This window comes from Myotis yumanensis, unplaced genomic scaffold (genome assembly GCF_028538775.1).
Source record: "Myotis yumanensis isolate MYYU_CA2020_CCGP unplaced genomic scaffold, mMyoYum1.0.hap1 SCAF_18, whole genome shotgun sequence".
Lineage (NCBI taxonomy): Eukaryota > Metazoa > Chordata > Mammalia > Chiroptera > Vespertilionidae > Myotis > Myotis yumanensis.
The window spans coordinates 17,125,491-17,145,315 of NW_027223769.1; the positions used below are offsets into that span (position 1 = coordinate 17,125,491).

Below are 19,825 nucleotides of genomic sequence, written 5' to 3' on the forward strand. Positions count from 1 at the left end.
CATAGCTCTCTTTAGTCTCGGTGGATCATCCCTGTGCCAGGCTGAGGCCACAGAGCAAGATCCAGAGGCAAGCTGAGCCTTTATTTTATAGTCAGAGGTAAACAAGGTAGTGGTTACCATAGTTACACTGTTCTTGTGAGTTTCACTTGTTTTGACCATAGTTACACTGTTCTTGTGAGTTTCACGTGTTTGGGCCACTTCCTGCACCTCTGTGAGCCCATTAGCTTCCCAAATAAGATCTAGGGAGCCTCATAAGGGCAAGACTAATTATGCTAAGAGGACTGTGCCCTCTAAGCTGGGACTTGTTTGTGACTTTGCCAACAGGTCAGTCGGAGGCTTAACCCTATAGCCACGCCCCACACCCGCCCCCTTTTTAAAAAAATCATCATGTCTCTTCACTTCCTTCTCTTCTGGCAGACTGTGTAGTCCAATCTGGATTTCAATTCTAGCTCTGCCTTTTGATAGCTGTATGACAATGAACTAGGAACTTAACCTTCCTGATCCTTAATTTTCTTACCCATTACATAGGGGTGAAGATACCTACCTCGGTTCTCTGATGAGAACTAGATGAGAGAATATCTGGAATGTATCTGGTGCAGAGTTGGCACTCAATCAGTACTCTTCATGGTGGTCCTTTCTACCCTCCAGCCTTCTCACCAGTACATTGGTCCCATTCACCCAACAGAGTTCACAGGAAATGCAAGATAGGAAACCACAACTTTAATGGGAAACTCTGGCTTCTCTTTCACTCCAGGATGACAACATTTTTCACATATTTGCCTACATGGCCTTATTCTTCCAGTTAGGCATGCTTAGTATTCTAGGTGTACCATTATTCAAGTAATTAAATTTTTTGTTAAAATAATCAAATATGCCAGTGGGGCTAAAAGAAACTAAGCATAACCACAAGTAAGCCCCTGACCCCGGTGTGTAAAAGGTGAAGGGGCTCTTAGCAGAGATGGCGTGCTGGATGTCCTGGAGCACAGGGGACACGTCAGAGCTGGCGTAAGTAGAGACTGCGTTGAAAACATTCTTTTGCGCAAGGATATAGTCCTGGCCGTATTCCTCCCGCACGTCAGGGGTGAGGTGGTCCAGGATGTCTTTCTCCAGCTTGATCTGCATTTCACTCGTGCCTGTGATATCTGAGATGCCAGAGGAAAGGGAGGCTCAGATGCTGCAGGACTAGAACAGGTATGGCCCCTAAGGGCAAGCGGGCCCTTGTGAATTGGCTTCTGTTGAGAAGGACCAGCATTCCCAAACACCTTTTCAAATATGTAATTTATAATATTTATTATATAATTTTTTTACAGAAAACTGCACAGATGACAGGGTTTTCACAAACTGAATAGCCTGTATAACCAGCAACCAGATCAAGTAAAGGACAAACCGCCCTATCTGGTTTGGCTGAAGAGTCCCGTATCCAATTCCAGTCAAGGGCACATGCCTGGGTTTCGGGCTCCATCCCCGTAGGAGGCATGCAGGAGGCAGCCAATCAATGATTCTCTCTCATCATTGATGTTTCAATCTCTCTCTCCCTCTCTCTTTCTCTCTCTGAAATAAATAAATATATTAATAAAAAAGAGAAAAGGACAAACCACCCTCAAGCCCCCACTCTTAGCCCTCTTCCCAAGAGCCACTGTCCCAATGAACAGAATAGAGTGCCTGGCTTTGGACATTATATAAGTGGAATCAATTATATAAGGAGAGGTTCATCCATGATACTATGTGGTCATTCTCATAGCTGCATAATTTTCCATTGTATATACATGCCATAAATTGCTTATATCCATTATATTGTGATGGGTATCTGAGCTGTTTTCAATTTGAAGCGCTTAGAAATTGTGCTGTCACAAACAGTTCAGTACATACCTTTTCCTGAGTATTATATACAACCTACACTATAATGTACAGACCTGGCCGGTTAGCTAAGTGGTTAGAGCATCAGCTTGCAGACCAAATGGTCTCAGGTTCGATTCCCGGGGCAATTACCTCTATTGCAGGTTCCCCAGCCCTGGCAGGGACCCATTGGGGAGGCAACCAATCAATTTGTTTCTCTCTCTCTCTCCCCCCCCCTCCTCCCTCTCTTTTATCCGCTCTTCCACTCTCTCTAGAAATCAATGGAAAAAATTTCAAGTGAGGATTTTTTTTTTAAAAGAAAAAATATATAATGTACACACTATAGTATGTATTACATATAAAATGTGTATATAGCTCTGGCCAGTTTGACTCAGTGGTTGGAGCACTGGCCGGTGGACTTAAGGGTTGCAGGTTCAATTCCTGGCCAAGGGCAGGTACCTCATTTGCAGGTTTGATCCCTGGCCCCTGTCAGGGCTCATGTGGGAGGCAACCAATTGATGTGTCTCTCTCATGGGGATGTTTCTCTTTCTCTCCCTAAGGGTCAATGGAAAAAATAGCCTTGGGTAAGGAGGTTTATATACATGCTTATAAAGTTAAACTCCTGAGGCAACCTATAATTTTTGTGTATCTTTCTACATTTCCCCCTTGTTCATACAAACATCTTCTATACTAATAAAAGGGTAGTATGCTAATTAGACCGGATGTATTCCGGGTGACCGTCCGGAAGTCCTTCCGGACAAAGCGGGTCAGGGAAGAAGTGCCCGGTGGCCCTGGGCGAAGCCTCCACCATGGACCTGTCCCGGGACCTGCCCGAGCAGAGCGCTTGCTGGCTGCCTGTAGGTGAGGGGCCGCCGTGCCAGCCAGAAGGGGCAGGCGGGCGGGCTGGTGGCGGCCTGGAGGCCGCTGCACCTGAGGTTCGGCGGGAGGAGAGGGCAGGCAAGCGCGCTGGCCTCGAGCCCGGCCCCCGGTGTGGGCACTGCATCCCCGGAGCCCTGGGCCATGTTCGCTGCTTAGGAAGAAAGGGCTCTGCTCCAGGTGCGGCCCAGACCGCGGGCGAAGAAGCCACTCGGCTGATCAGCCTCCGCCATGGACCTGTTCGGGGACCTGCAGGAGCCGCGCCCTCGCCGGCTGCCGGTAAGTGAGGGGCCGCCCTGCCAGCGAGGAGAAGGGGGAAGGCGGGCGGCCTGGAGGGAGGCCGCGGGCCTGAGGTGGTCGGCGGCGGGAGGAGAGGGCGGCAAGGGCGCTGGCCTCGCCCGGCCCCACCGTGCGCACTGCAGCCCCGGAGCCCTGGAGCGCTCCGCCATGTCCGCTGTGCAGGAAGAAAGGGCTCTGCTCGAGGCGCGGCCTTTGCGTGCGGCCCCCACGCCCGCAGCCCAGCTTCGGGCCGCTCCGCGTCAGCCGGGCGCAGAGCCTGAGCAGGTGGTGCGGCCTCGGGGCCTGAGCCCGCAGCCCTCCGGCCTGAGTCTGAATCGCTCTTCCCTGGAGCGACGTTTTTTCCCCCGCGTGTGTGTACAAGTCAGGGTTTTGTTTTGGTTTGTTTTTACCCCAGAGACTGAAGGAATCGCCAGCGTTATCTTTCGTGTTTTTGAATCATCTTCTGTGCTTCTCTGATCTTTTGGTTGATAGTAGTTTCCCGAGTCCCGGGAAGTCTCCCTCTCCCCAGAGTCAGGAGCACCACCCCAGGTCCACCCGTGCCTTTGTTATTGCTGTGTGTCCGGGTTTTAATTGGACAAATACCCAGTGGTCCCGGGCGCCGGCTTAGCAAAATCTTGCAGGAGGAGAATTCTGTCTGGGTTTCCCCAAATTCCCTCAGCCCCTACTCACCCCTCTGTAAAGGCGCAGAACAAGTGAGGCCCCTTAAATAAAAATCAGAGTCTCCAGCAACTGATCCGGTGGGCCTCTCTCATCACAGTCATTTGGACTGGATGGCATTTGAGTATTTATCTAGGCACCATGACAGAGAAACACAAGCTCCAGTCGTGATCTCTGCCCTTAAGTAATTCACAATCTTATTAGAGCGAGTGGATGATGAAAGCGCTGTAGTGACATCAGAATATAAGGCAACAATACAGAGAGGGACAGAGGCAATTGCTAGGGTGATTTTCCAACAATTAGTACAGAGTATGTGCTATGAATTAAATTAAAAAACATATGTGTGGAAGTAGCTGCTTCATGAGTATGGCATCCTTTCCTATTTTAAAGGAAGCTGAGTTCCATGTGAACTGTGTACTGTGCTATGATATTTGAGGCACAGAACACGGGAGGCCCTAAGTGTACTATGCTTTGATATTTGAGACATTCTTTATTGTTCAATGTGATTTATTTCTGTATGCCCAGTTTTGTAATAGTTAAATTACTAGAATAATACATCTTGCTATAAAATATTACTAGAAGATCAAATGATCATTTATTGTTATTTTCTATAATTGAACACCATCTCTGCTATGCTAAAGTGATAGGTATTATAGAAATATTCAGATATGGAGACCTGCAGGCTTGATTACAAGTGAGGTTTACTATCACAGTCCAAATTTATTGCTTTTAAAAAAAGCAGGGAGCCAACTAGAAACTGAACGAAATATAAGCCCTTGAAGGGCAAATGTAAATTGGATAAGCTTCGCTGTTACAAGAGTGAATTCAGAGGCAAGAAAGAATTCAGAGGCAAGAATGAGAAGCAGATTGCATCCACTCTAAGTTGGTGCTAAAGAAAAAGAATGGTATACTATGAAAATACTTAATACAGATTGTAAAGAGATTTGTTCGAAGAGGATTTCCTAGAGTAGGTGGTATTTCAGTTAATTTTTTTAAATGTGAAGAGGTTAGCTAGATAACAAAAAGGTGTAGGGGTCCCGGATTGGAGAGGGTGCAGGCTGGGCTGAGGGACCACACCCCCCCCCCCCCCCCCCCCCCGCCCGAGCACCTTGTGCATGAATTTCATTTCGTGCATCGGGCCTCTAGTATATATGTAAAAGGCTTTGAGTGAATTCTGTTTTACCAGGAATAAACAAAAAACAAAAAGGAATTTGTTTTCATGTTTGTTTGCTTGCTTTTGCTTAGTAATAAATCACAAATCTGCCTTCTGATCAATGGCTATAGATTGAAACCAGAGCAGCAGAATTTTCCACATCTCGATCAAAGTCCTTCCTAGGTTTCACCATTTTAGGCGGCTCTGCCATAAATTGCCTTGCATATTATATCCTTTTGTATTTCAGCTTTTACTTCTGTAGATTACAGTCCCCAAAGTGTGGTCCCCGGTCAAAAGGCACATGTATTTTGAATTTTAATTGCTATTGCTAGACATTTTTCCAGAAAGATTGCAGCAATTCATGCTCCCTCCTGCAAAGTATGTGATTGCCCGGGGATTGCTGTGGGGATGAGCCTTTGTTTTCGAGCTTGGTTGACTCCCCAGTACCAGGACTGTGTGGGGAGCCTCACTCTGAAATGTAAGCCAGTGAAATCCAATTACACTCATGGGAATGTAAACGGGGTTTCAATTGCTCATTTCTTTTTATGAAGGCACATGCAGTATTTAAAGAAATGATTACCCTGACAATTATTCTGGAGGTTTCTGAGTCATGAAAAACATGTTTGAGTGAACTATTGTTCCTCCAGCTACGTCCCCCCAGTCTCTGCTTTCACAGGCTAGGGCAGCGGTTCTCAACCTGTGGGTCGCGACCCCTTTGGGGGTCAAACGACCCTTTCACAGGGGTCGCCTAAGACCATCCTGCATATCAGATATTGATCCTAACAGTAGCAACATTACAGTTATGAAGTAGCAACGAAAATAATTTTATGGTTGGGTCACAACATGAGGAACTGTATTTAAAGGGCCAGAAGGTTGAGAACCACTGGTAGGGGATTCCTTTCCCTTTCTACTTTCTTTTTAAATACCTCATGGACTTTCTAACCACTCTTGTGGGTACTCTATTTTGATTCCCCAAAGCTCTCTTTATTGGTGTCAAAGCCACCAGCCCTTTATCAATCTTCATCTGCCACTTTTGACACCCACTCACCCATCCCCTGCCACTTTGGGCTACACACAATGAAATTGTTAAAACTATCTGGATCCAAAACCCATCTCTGCCTCATATTGCCTCATATCAGCTCTGTGGCTTGGGAAATTCCTTAAATTCTCTGAGTCTCAGTTTTCTCCCTATAAAATGTGATCATTACAATGCTTGCTTCATAGAATTAAGTGAAATTGTGCATGCCAACTGCTTAAAACCGGCTAAGCATGCAATATGTTTTAGCTGTTTTTATTGCAGGACACTAAAAAAATTTGGTGTGTCTCCTTGAATGTCTTCAGAAGCTCCTTGTGTCCCAAGATTCTTATTCTTGCCCTGTCCCCTCCTTCAAGCATTATTCTTCACCTTGAGTCCTCAGCCCTCCATTGTCTAGCCTCCTGCCTTCAGAGAGCCCATCAAATAACAGCTTTAAACTGAGGGCAGTCCAGTAGGAAAGAAAGAATCCAGCACTACACCTAAGGATCTGGTTTCAAATTCCCCACCTTCATGGTGTGCCACACACCCATACTGGGTGTATATTACCCACCTCACTTCAGTGTCCTCACCTGGAGAATTAGGTCAATTAAACCTGTCCCTCAGAACTATGATGCAGACTAAGACATACAAGACTTATATGGGGCCGAACCGGTTTGGCTCAGTGGATAGAGCATCGGCCTGCGGACTCAGGGGTCCCGGGTTCGATTCCGGTCAAGGGCATGTACCTTGGTTTCGGGCACGTCCCCACTGGGGGGCGAGCAGGAGGCAGCTGATCTATCTCATCAATGTTTCTGGCTCTCTATCCCTCTCCCTTCTTCTCTGTAGAAAATCAATAAAATATATTTTTTAAAAAAAGACTTATATGGGAAGGGTGAGGCTATAAATTGAAACAATATTTTAGAAAACAGTTTGGTATTATCCAGTAAAGATGAAGATAATTAAACTCTATGATCTGGTCATTCCACTCCTGGGTATGTGTCGTAGGAAAAAATCATGTACACATACACCACAGTATATGTGACAGAAGGTTCATGGAAGAATTCTTCATAATTGTCCAAAGTGACCCAAATATCCCATCAACTATAGAAAAATTGTGGCATATTCACAGGATACTATATAGCAATGAAAATGAATGAACCACAGCTACACACAACTTGGATGAATTGTGGAAACAACATTGAGTGAAAGAAGCCAGACACAATAGAATATAAACATGCTGATTCCTTTCAAAGTTCCGGAATGAGTATAGCCAAACTTTGTTATTTGGGGATGCATGTATGGATATATCATTGTAAAGAAAAACAACAACAAAAATTCAAAAAGTAAGAGAGTGGGCATGTTTTGGGAATGGGAGAAGGGTATGACCGGAGAGGATCATATAGGGGCTTCTGGGGGCTGGAAATGTTTTATTTTTTTATCTGGGTGTTAAGGACATGAGTTTTTATAATAAATTGTTAAACTATGTGTGTATGATATATTTATCAATTAAAAAATGAATAAGATCAACAACATCAGGAAAGAATATGTAGAACGTGGCTACTTTCTGAGAAGAACAGCTCCCCCAAAATGTTAGCCATAACAATTTCGGGGAATCCTTGAAACTGTAGCTTAACTGGAGGTTTTCTCTCTGTGTTGGAAGTTTCCTTTGTCTGTGTCACCAAACCTTCGTCCCTCCTGTCAGGTTCAAAGTCAAATTTCATCATTTACCCCTTACACTTGCTGTCAGTCAACTTTCTTCTCTTGGTGTCATGTCTTCTATACCAGTCTCTCAGACTGTCGCATTTGGCATTATCTTTGACCCATTCATTTCTCCTCTCCACCCAGGGAGTCCCCAGCGTGGAAAATCCTTTCAATCCTTATCTTTCCTTCATTCATACAGCCCTGATCTACTCTTTCACTGTGGGTGGCCCAGGCCTCTTTCTCTCCCATCTCCCTCCCAAAAGAGGCCTTTCACTCAGTCATGATCCTCCTGGTTAACATTAAAACCTTTGGGTTTGTTCTTTAGTAATTTAGCAATCCTTCCCATTTTATGGTCTTTTATTAGACGGGCTTTTTAAAGATTAAATGTTTGATGCCTCAGAACTAAGCACTGAGCCACGGCGGTGGTCTGCATCTGCCCAGAGTTCAGAAATTCTGGAAGGAGAGAGGGGAGGATGGCCATCTCCTCCCAGGGTAGAAAACAAGTGGGTCAGAGGGGAGGAGGTGGTGTTTATAAAATATGACATCAAAACATAATTCCTTCGTGGAAGAATGCAGGGGAGCAACCATAGATTGGAAAAAAGAACCTAGCACTTGCCCCTCTATTCTTAAAAGAGGCCCATCCATCCCAACCCCTCTTTAGTTGACTTCTGAGGCATTCAGTCTGAGCAGAACAGAGGACCTTTAGCATCCTTCCCAGGACGAACATTGCAAGTCTCTTAGGCTCAGATACCTACTTGTTTTGAAGCCTCCAGGCTGGATGCTAGAGACTTTAACTTCCCATTTGGAAAGCTCTTGTCTCATGACTGCCGAAAACATGGTCAGAGCTGCCTTGGATGAGCCATAGGCCGCCATCTTGAACAGTGGGACCCCTCCTATGGAAATAATGGAAGGAAAAAATAAACAAGGCTGATGTTTTCATTTTATGATCCACTAAGTGTTATCTGCCATGGGACCGGGGAGGGAGTAGAAAGGGGAAGAAGGAAGTTTTGGGGGATGATGGACATGCTCACTATCTTGATTGTGTGGTGATGGTTTCCTGAGTACATACATATGTCTAAATTTATCAAATTGTGTACTTTAAATATGAGCAGTTTATTGTATATCAATTATATCTCAATTTTAAATTTTTTTTAAAGCAACCACCTTGCTTCAAGAGACCATAGACATTTTCAGCAAATGCCAGAGATGACTTCATGGGTATTTTGCTCTGCCTGTAATCCTTAGGACATTTATACAACTAGCTAGGGTTGGGAGGAGGATCTTACCTTTCCATGCTTCCCAGTTTCACCAGTTTTCCAAGCCTTGGTAATTCTCACCAAACCAAACATGAGACTAGTTTTGCACATGTGCTTGTCTTTGTTCTCTTAGCTTTAGAATTTTGCAAGTGATTTCTTTCAGTTGGACATACTTTATCCATGGAAGAACATCGTCTTATCCCTGAGCTGTCTTGCCTGAATCCTACCTCTATCCAAAAGTTAGTTTTTAGCAGGAGCATTTGAGACTACAAAATATGTCGCATGCCCATATCTAACATTTATTAAGGATCATTTATTAAGGGATACTTAAGTCATTCATTCCCTTAAGTCTGTAGTTGGTAGAACAAACTCTTGTTTCTAAATAGGCTTTTAGCTCCTTCCTAGGCCCCCACAAAACACTGAGCTCATTTCTTCATATAGGGAAAGCATGACTGCAATGACTGTGAACTGGTTTCTTTAATGGCAGTCTTAGTAAAGACATTGGCCATTCCCAGTCACTTAATGAAACCATACTTTGAATTAAACTATCTAGCCTTAATCTGAAAATATTCACACAATGCACTTTAAAATATGAGATGGTAAAATGTATGAAACCAAATATACACATGAGTATAAGTAAAACTGGAAAAAAAATGAATAAAATTAGCGGATATGCTGGTTATAATATTGCACTACTAGAGGCCCAGTGCATGAAATTCATGCACTGGAGGTGGGGGGGTGGTTCCTCAACCTGGCCTGCACCCTCTCGCAGTCTGGGATGGGGAGCAGACCCAAGCCAGCAGTCAGACATCCCTCTCATAGTCCGGGACCCCTCACTCCTTACCGCCCACCTGCTCGCTGCTCCTTCCCACTCAGCTCGCTGCTCCTTAGAGCTGCCGTGGAGGTGGGAGAGGCCTCCGCTACTACCGCTGTACTTGCCAGCTGTGAGCCCGGCTTCTGGCTGAGCACACTGACCACCAGGGGGCAGCTCCTGCATTGAGCGTCTGCCCCCTGGTGGTCAGTGTGCATCATAGTGACCAGTTGTCTGGTCGTTCCACCATAATGGTCACTTAGGCTTTTATTATATAGATAATTTTGCAAAATTTTACCATTAGAGCAGTGGTTCTCAACCTTCTGGCCCTTTAAATACAGTTCCTCATGCTGTGACCCAACCATAAAATTATTTTCATTGCTACTTCATAACTGTAATGTTGCTACTGTTATGAATTGTAATGTAAATATCTGATATGCAGGATGGTCTTAGGTGACCCCTGTGAAAGAGTCGTTCAACCGCCAAAGGGGTCGCGAACCACAGGTTGAGAACCACTGCATTAGAGGAACCTGGGTAAATGGTACATAAGATTTCTTATACTCTTCCTTACAACTTAAGTAAATGTACAATGATCTCAATGAAAAAAAAAAAAGAGCATAGTGTCTGCACCCCCATGTTCATTGCAGCATTATTTACAATAGCGAAGACATGGAAACAACCAAACTATTCATCAACAGATAAGTGGATAAAGAAAATGTGGTTTAATATATGCAAAGGAATATTATGTAGTCATTAAACAAAAAGGAAATCCTGTCATTTGCAACAACATGAATGAACCTTGAGGGTTTTGAGTACATTATACTAAGTTACATAAGTCAGGCAGAGAAAGACAAATACTGTATGACCTCACTCATATGTGGAATCTAAAAAAACCAAACTCATAGATACAGAGAACAAATTGATGGTTTCCAGAGGTGGGTAGTGGGAGGTGGGCAAAATGGGTGAAGGTGGTCAAGAGGTATAAACTTCCAGTTATAACATACATAAAATTTGGGAATGTAATATACAGAATGTCCTTACTAACATCATTGAAAGGTCTGCAACTTTAAGGAAAAGAGGTATAATGAAACTAATTTTACTATAGGCTAATTGACATGAACATGAGTTAAGTCCCTACAGCATCTTATCACCATTATAATGAAACTAGTTGAATGGAACAACATTATTCAAGGGCCTGCTGTACTGCATGGTAACCATAGTTAATACTGTATTGTATACTTAAAGGGTGCTGAAAATAAAGCTTTAAAATGTTCTCATCACAAGAAAAAAATTTATAATTGTGTGAGGTGATGGTTGCTAGCTAATCTAATTGTGGTAATCATTTTATAATATATACATATATCAAATAATTATGTTGTACACTTTAATACAATGTTACATGTGAATTATACCTCAATAAAATGTGGGGTTGGGGTGGGGAAGAGCATAGGCATTGAAGTAGAAAAACCTAGAATAATGAATGTTAATTATCATTATTTTTCTTACATTATTATTAAAACTTTGGTCTGGCTCATATAATTTCCTTTTGGGAAATACAGGCATATCTCAGCGATATTGTGGGTTTGATTCCAGAACCCCACAATAAGGCAAGTATTTCAGTAAAAGGGGTCATATTTTTTGCTGGCAGAGAGTATTGCTTTAAATTTGTAAAAAACACATCTGGCCCTGCTGGTGTGGCTCAGTTGGTTGGGCATCATTCCACACACCAGAAGATTGCTAGTTCAATTCCTGATCAGGGCACATACCTGAGTTTTGGGTTTAATCCCCAGCTGGCTCTCTCTCTCTCTCTCTCTCTCTCTGTCTCCCTTCCTCCATTCCTCTCTCTATGCGTGTCCTCAGGTGAGGATTAAAAAATAAATTTGTTTGCAGCCTTGGAAGATGTTTCTAAAGCTCTAGCTTTGTTACCAGACCCCATTACCAGATGGGTCTAGGCCAGGAGCAGGTCTGCCTAGCAGGGGTTCTCAAACTACGGCCCGCGGGCCACATGCAAATACAAATATTGTATTTGTTCCCATTTTGTTTTTTTACTTCAAAATAAGATATGTGCAGTGTGCATAGGAATTTGTTCATAGTTTTTTTTAAACTATAGTCCGGCCCTCCAACGGTCTGAGGGACTGTGAACTGGACCCCTGTTTAAAAAGTTTGAGGACCCCTGGGCCCTAGGGCCTACCAGTAGTGTGTGGGTTATTGACTATGCAGGAAAGAATACCATTCCAGGTGATTTTTGAAAGTGTATTTATTAAAGCTGGAGACAGCGAAACAAAGGCAGGACTTAAGGTAGAATAAGCAACACGAGAGAGAAAGTCAGAGAAAAGGTTCAGAGGTAAGCCTGGGTTGAGCTGCCACTGCCAACTGCTCCCCTGGTTGCAAGTCTTGTAACATACATAAAATTTGGGAATGTAATATACAGAATGTCCTTACTAACATCATTGAAAGGTCTGCAACTTTAAGGAAAAGAGGTATAATGAAACTAATTTTACTATAGGCTAATTGACATGAACATGAGTTAAGTCCCTACAGTATCTTATCACCATTATAATGAAACTAGTTGAATGGAACAACATTATTCAAGGGCCTGCTGTACTGCATGGTAACCTTAGAGTTTAGGAGAAAATAAGCAAAGATACAAGGCATGGGCATGCTCTAGCAAGAGCACATTGTGGATCCTTTGTCTTGAGGCTTTTTTATCTTTCCTTGGTGACTGGAATCCTAGGGGAGGTCTCATAAGAGGGTCTTTTTTTCTTCTTTATTTTCTTTCCCATCACCATTTATCCCCTCTATTCCCTCTTCCACTTCCACCCACCCCTCAGGAGAGGGTCTTAACTGAATATTCATTAGCTTTTCTGATGTGTCCTTCAATATGTTGATTCATCGAGACAAGTGTATAAAGGAACCAGGGTTATTTTCTGGTTAGTTTTATTTGTAAAGAACGTTATTGAAGAGGGACTGGGACCGTGGCTGATCTGCCTTGGAACAGTCTGGAAAGTGTAAACCATTTGCTCCTAAGTGTCCTTGGTTAGGGAAGATAAAACCTTGTGATTGATTAGCTGGCTGTAAATTGCTCAAATTGTTTGGCCTTGTCTAATTCTTTTGGCTCAGTTTCCCTTATTCCACTTGTCAAGGAATTTCCCTAGCTTCTTATTCTCAGCTTGTCCAAGGAGGCTTATCTTATCTTTTAAAATTTCAAATGAGCCAGGTCTTCATTTTTTGGCCTCCCATGCCAAACTTCAATGCAAAATTTTAGTTTTATTTACCAAAATGTTAGGAGACCTTATGACCTTTGTACATCCAAAGATCTACCTGGGAGCTAGGTAATTCTCCCTCCTTAAGCATGTCTGAAAGGGAGTATTTTTTTTTTACTTTTTGTTTGGAAATAATTACAGATTCATAGGAAGTTGCAAAGAAAATGTACCTGATAGTCCTGTTTACCCCTAACCCAGCTTCCTCTAATGATAGTGTCTTGCATAACTATAGTATGATATCAAAACCATGTAACTGACATTGGTACAATGCACAGAGCTTATTCAGTTTTCACCATTTATCTCTGTGCTCATTTATGTCTGTGTTTATAGTTCTGTGCAATTTGTTGTTGTTAATCCTCACTCGAGGATATTTTTTCCATTGATTTTTTTAGTTTTTAGAAAGTGAGGGAGAGGTAGAGAGAGAGAGAGAGAGAGAGAGAAACAGAAACATAGATCAATTACCTCCCATATGGGCCCTGACCAGGAATTGAACCTCCAACCTTTTGATGCACTGGACAATGCTCCAACCAACTGAGCCATCCCTCCAGGGCAGTGTTCTGTTTTTTTTTTATTATAGCCATTCTAGTGGGTGTGAAATGTAACCTCATTGTAGTTTTGATTTCCTGTTTTTAAGTAGCCCTCCTGGTGATTCTAATGCAAAAGCTGCCTAAGGACAGTAGCATTTACTTAGGAACTATTATACAGTGTCCCCCAAAATGTATACACACTTGAACAGCTGATAGCTCAGTTTTGAAAATGAAATGTTATTTTAATAAACACTGCCTTTATAATTATTCAAAGTGTGTGTATACATTTTTGGGGGACGCTCCATAGAAATGTAGAATCTTAGCCCTACCCTCTTCAGATCTACCAGTCAAAATCTTCATTTTAACAAAGATCCCCAGGTGATCACTACACACATGCATATTTGAGAAGCTTTGATGTAAGAGACAGGCAACCCTATATTGCTAACACCTCCTAATCATTCTTTAAGCACTAAAAGTTAGGGTCTGTGATTTTTTTGCCCCGTTTACCTGGTATGTCCTTGTTTGATAGTCTGGAAAAGTGAGAGGAACACAGAATTTATAGTAAAACAAACAGACCAGGTTCCAATTCTGACTCCAGCATTTACCCGCTGGATAATCCCAGACTAGAGTGTACTTGAAATAGAAAAGGAATTAATACAGCCGTGGGCAAACTACGGCCCGCAGGCCGGATTCAGCCCGTTTGAAATGAATAAAACTAAAAAAAAAAAAAGACCGTACCCTTTTATGTAATGATGTTTACTTTGAATTTATATTAGTTCACACAAACACTCCATCCATGCTTTTGTTCTGGCCCTCGGTCCAGTTTAAGAACCCATTGTGGCCCTGGAGTCAAAAAGTTTGCCCACCCCTGAATTAATACCTGCATCCTGCAAACCTTGGGATTAAGTGACTTTGGGACCTCAAGGGTCTAATACAATTTAGCGCAGAGGTAGTTTACTCAATTTTGTTCTCTCTTCCTCTTGCCCTACACTAGCCCTGGCTTTTGTATGAGAGTTTCAGCAAAGCAACCCTCAGCTTTGGCTTCCTCTCACATCACCGAGCAGCTGAGGGACTGGCTGAATGATTGCCAGATCACTGATTTCCTTAAAGTAGCCAGCTCAGCAAGAAAAAATCCACGAATGACCCCACAATCAACTTCTCTGCACTAACTAAGACCAGGCTCAAAGCTGGAACCTTGAACTCTGCCCGATACCTATAATATATAGACGTGTAACAATCTCTAAGGCTATTTATTTTGGTGTAATTTTCATACATTTTAACCAGTAAATATGCTAAGTAAGCACTCAGAATCCATAATGCATTTATATCTACAGCCAAGATCAGAGGTTCTCAACTGGGGGTGATTTTTCGTGACCCCCTCCTACCAGTGGGCATGTGGCAATCTCTGAAGATTTGTCAGTGCTGAGGGTGGCTGCTACTTACATCTAGTGCAGTGGTTCTCAACCTTCTTAATGCCGCAACCCTTTAATACAGTTCCTCATGTTGTGGTGACCCCCAATTTCATTGTTACAAATTGAACATAATTAAAGCATAGTGATTAATTACAAAAACAATATGTAATTATATATGTGTTTTCCGATAGTCTTAGGCGACCCCTGTAAAAGTGTTGTTCGACCCCCAAAGGAGTCGTGACCCACAGGTTGAGAACCGCTGATCTAGTGGGTTACCACCTCCTACAATGCATCATATAGCCTTCCCCCGGGGAAAATTAGCCTCTCCCCAAATCAATAATGCTGAGGTTGTGAAACACTGCCCTAGACTCCTAAACTCAGGTGCTGGGTCACACTCATTAATAGGTAATAAAATGGATACATAAACAAATGAGGTGACCTACCCTAGATCATCCAGCTAATAATAGAGGAGCAGGATTCAAACCACAACTGGCTCAAAAGCCCTGAGGCCCGAGTTGTTTTATAAGGCTTGTTTTCAAACATTCTTGTTCAAGTCCAGCTTACAACTGCATGTACATACACAAGTTTTACTCTGCAATTTCTTAAGAAGCAAACAGGCCAGAAAAAGCTTTTATTTAAATTAATTAATTTATTTATGTATTTATTTATTTATTATTTTTCTTTTTAAATCCTTACCCGATGATATTTTTCCATTGATTTCAGAGACAGTGTAAGAGAGAGGGAAAGACAGAGAGAAACATCGATGTGAGAGAAACTCATTGATTGGTTGCCTCCTGCATGTGCCCTGATTATGGCTCCCGCCGGGGAGGAGTCTGCAATTGAGGTACATGCCCTTGATCAGAATCAAACCCTGGACCCTTCAGTCCACAGGCTGACACTCTATCTACCAAGCCAAACTGGCTGGGGCCAGAAAAAGCTTTTAGACCTCTCAAACATAAAGATTTTTCAAGTGCCCTTTGTACAATCAGTCTAACAATTATCTCCCAATTCCTTTCTTCCTTGGTTAAATATTTAGCTAATTGCTTTGCCAGGATTTGGGTCAAAGAGCTATTTATTTATGTGGTAAGGATGGTAAACATGATTATAAGAGATAAAATTCTACCAGAGAAGGCATGGTCAAGTCTAAAAGTAGTAAGTTGTTAGGGCTAATGTGTGACAGGGAACAGCAGGACGAACAGCAACTCATTGTCACTGTTAGGGGTGGTGATGCAGCAGCTGGCAGGATAAAAAGCCACAGATGCACATACAGCCGGCCTCTTCCCCATTGTCATGGTGGATGGCTTTTGGGTCTCTAACTCACTACATGCCAGGTATGGCTGATGCTTAAACACCCGTCATTTCATCTCATCTCACCATAACCCTAAGAAGAAGCAATTAATCGCCCCATGGTAAAATGAGGAAGCTGCAGCTCAGGCGTTCAGGACTTTGTCCTAGGTCACTCAGGTGTCAGTGGTAAAGATAGGTTCACAACCTGGACAGTTTCTCTCCACTTTGCTTGGCTGGCTTCCTCTCCCTTTTGAAACTGATTCTAACTGTATAGTTACATGACCTCTCTCTCTTTCTGTTTCAAGGTCCTTCCTGTAGGAATGGGAAATGTGGGAGGGAAGGGTATATTCATAATGTGGTTGACTTTTCAGAAAAGAATTTAAAGAAGCAACGTTTCTTCCCTGCCCCAATTCTTATAAGACTGAAGCGGGAGTGTCAGAGTCAAGGAGTAACTGGAAGATGGAGGAAGGGGCCATGAGCCAAGGAATGCAGGAGGCTTCTAGAAGCTAGAAAAGTCAATGTAATTGATTCTCCCTTAGAGACTCCAGAAGGAATGCAGCCCTGCTGACACCTTGATTCTAGCCCAGTGAGACCTCTCACCTTCAGAACTGTAAGAGAAATTTGTATTAGTTAGCCATTAAATTTGTGGTTATCTGTCATAGCAACAGTAGTAAAGTAATACACTTTGGTTGATGGTGCATCTGTGCTTTCTCCATGCCTTCTATCCCCACCCCATCCTCCAAAAATAAAAATAAAAATAAAACAACTGTGGGGACTGACCTTAATATCCATCATGGGCTTCCATAGTGGGGCTCACTCTGCCCCAGGCCTTCCAAGCACTCCTAGATAACATCTTTTATCACACTTATGTGATCTCACACAAAGGGCATTGTTTATGAAAGTGAGATTATTAAAGTTGATTCAAGTTGTGGACTATCTGTTCTTGGACAAGGAGAGAAATGAGTCATCAAATGTCTCACTCTGACCCAATTGTATGGGAGATTTCAAAATGAAGAGAATGATCTTATGGAAAACACTAGTAGGCAGCCCACTGAGAATGGTGACTCTGAAGTACCAACAGAATGAAGACATTTGCCTACTCATCTTACAGGGAACAAAAGAGGATGCTGAGTTCAGGGAGGATTGAAAGTAGGTTACCTGTAGTACTGACATTAACTGTATACAGAATTTTCTGTTCAGATCTAGGAAGCTTGTGCATTGGCTGTGCCGATGTGAAAATATGCAACAACCTTAAATTCCTATTAATGAGTAGATGAGTTAGAAGGTACGTTAGAGCTTGTACATAAAAAGGTTTTAAAGGAGATAAAGGTTTCATTGTTTTAAGGTCAACAGTAAACATACAGTTTGACTGATCATGACCCAGCCCTGCATGAGCATGTCCTGCTTTCTTGTTAGCCCACAAAGAATGCAGCGAGCCGCATCTTGCACTGCACAACCTTGTGGGGAAAGGCCAACTCACCTGCCATGCTGCTGATGTTCACCAGCCTCCCCTTGGATTTCCTAAGAAGAGGCAAAAATGCCTTCGTGACTTCCACAGCCCCGAAGAAGTTCACGTCCATGCATCGTTTGTAGTGGATCATAGGAATGAGCTCTCCATCAGCGGGTAAGCCAAGGATCCCAGCATTGTTGACCACAGCCCACAGTCCTGAGAACAGAAAGGAACAGCATTGAGGTTGGGCCAGACTAGAGAGCAGGACAGTTTTTAACACTTTAAGTTCTAGAGTCAAAAGGGCCTCTTTGAGATTAAGGACAGATCACTGACACTCTCCAAACTCAGTCTCTTTCAATACCTACAACCACCTGCCCTGAGGGGTTGGTTATGTGGGGAGTAAATTTGTGAAATACCAAGCAGTATTTTTGGAGGCATTTTCTTTTGCTTCAGAGCACTTTCCTACATCCATGCAGCTCGATAAGAGTCTACCTCATGCTTCTCTCTCCAAGGAATGTGTAGAGACAGTATGGTATCTTTAGGACAATGCAGGATGGCATAAGAGCCTGTCTGCCCTTTTCCTTAGACAAGAAGATCTCCTCGTCCCAGGAAACAGGGAAACTAGAGAACAAGTGCCAAGAGCTAAGAAGACTGCAAAGACCCTGAGCCCTATTTTCCCCAACCAGCCTGATTCCCTTGATAAGAATCACCAGAAGGCCCTAGCCGGTTTGGCTTAGTGCCGTGGTTGGCAAACCGAGGCTCGAGAGTCACATGCGGCTCTTTGGTCCCTTCAGTGTGGCTCTTCCACAAAATGCCACGTGCGGGCGCACATGTACAGTGCGATTGAAACTTCATGGCCCATGCACAGAAGTCGGTATTTTGTGGAAGAGCCACACTGAAGGGGCCAAAGAGCCGCATGTGGCTCACGAGCCGAGGTTTGCCGAGCCGCAGTTTGCTGACCACTGGAGGATAGAGCATCAGCCCTCAGACTGAAAGGTCTCAGGTTCAATTTCGGTCAAGGGCATGTACCTCCGTTGCAGGCTCGATCCCTGGCCCCAACCCAGGGCTAGTATGGGAGGCAACCAATCAATGTGTCTCTTACATTGATTCTTTCTCTATCTCTCCCCCTCTGCCGGAAGTCAGTCCATCCTTGCTGCTTGACACAGTCGCTGCAGGGAAGAAACATCTGCACAGCATATGTTTCAAGGGACCTGGTGTATATGGCATACTGTTCTTAATATGTTTGCTCCCCTTCTTAGCACTATGTGTTTTAACCAAGGTCACCTCTCCGAGAAAGGTTGTTTCCCCAGGTAGGGATTTTTCCCTGGAGTTAGGGAGGGGATAAAACCCCTTAACTAAGTGCCAGGCGGGTAATTAATCACTTTAACTATGAACAATCATGCTTAAGCTACATAATCTTTACTTAGGATAATCTCCTTCAGTTACTTCCTTGTAGCTTAATAGAACAATAGAGTAGTGATCTTGGAATGGAGATAACAAACACCCTAACCTTTGGAATAGAATGGATAGGATTAAAATCAACTGGTATAAATACAGATGTAACAGGAGAATAAAGAAGAACCTGGCTGGAGAACCTGGCTAGAACCTGGCTAGGCTGTTGATCAACTGAACGCTGTCTCCATGTCCTTCCTTCTTCACCGACTCCATCCACACCTTTGGGAACCCCTGGACCTGCTGGGGCTGGACCCCAACACCCCTCCCTTCCACTCTCTCTGAAAATCAATGGAGAAAATATCCTCCAGTGAGGATTAACGACACACACACACACACACACACACCCCGAAACAAGAAGAAAAGAAAAAGAATCACTAGAATGGCTTATTCAAATATATTGCTGCCCCCCCCCCCCTCAAGAGAATCTGATTTGGGATGTCTGGAGACCTGAGAATCTGCATTTCCAACAAGTTCCCAGGCAACGCTGATGCTCTCCTGGACCACTTGGAGAACCACTGTCCACAACTAGTGGTTTTCAACCTTCACTGCACATTAGGCTCACCTGGGAGGCTTTTTAAAGCCCCAGTGTCCAGGCCACATCCCAACCAACTAGAACAGGACTCTTGGATGAGGGAGAGAGGGGACCTTTGAAATAATAGTTTAAAATTTTTCCCAGGTGATTCCAGTACACAAGCTTGGGAACCATTGCCATAAATAATAGGAGAGAGGTAACTGAAAAACTCCAGATGTTTTGAGGGATGAGGGATCTGAAGCAGAGGTGAGTGACCTGGGTCCTCTTTATCTGAGAGAAAAAGAGGTGGCAGGA

At 43.3% G+C, this 19,825-nt stretch overlaps 1 protein-coding gene across 1 annotated transcript in view; it reads right to left on the bottom strand.

Annotated features, from left to right (window-relative positions):
• Positions 1-698: 698 nt before the first annotated feature.
• Positions 699-19,825, bottom strand: part of HSD17B2 (hydroxysteroid 17-beta dehydrogenase 2) — a 57,562-nt gene continuing 38,435 nt past the window's right edge. Inside the window, exons 3-5 of the mRNA XM_070398506.1 lie at positions 17,575-17,760; positions 8,294-8,431; positions 699-1,142 (exon numbers count right to left, since the gene is read on the bottom strand). Coding sequence (XP_070254607.1) covers positions 781-1,142; positions 8,294-8,431; positions 17,575-17,760 — 686 coding nt within the window. The 3' untranslated portion in view covers positions 699-780. The remainder of the gene's footprint in view (positions 1,143-8,293; positions 8,432-17,574; positions 17,761-19,825) is intronic.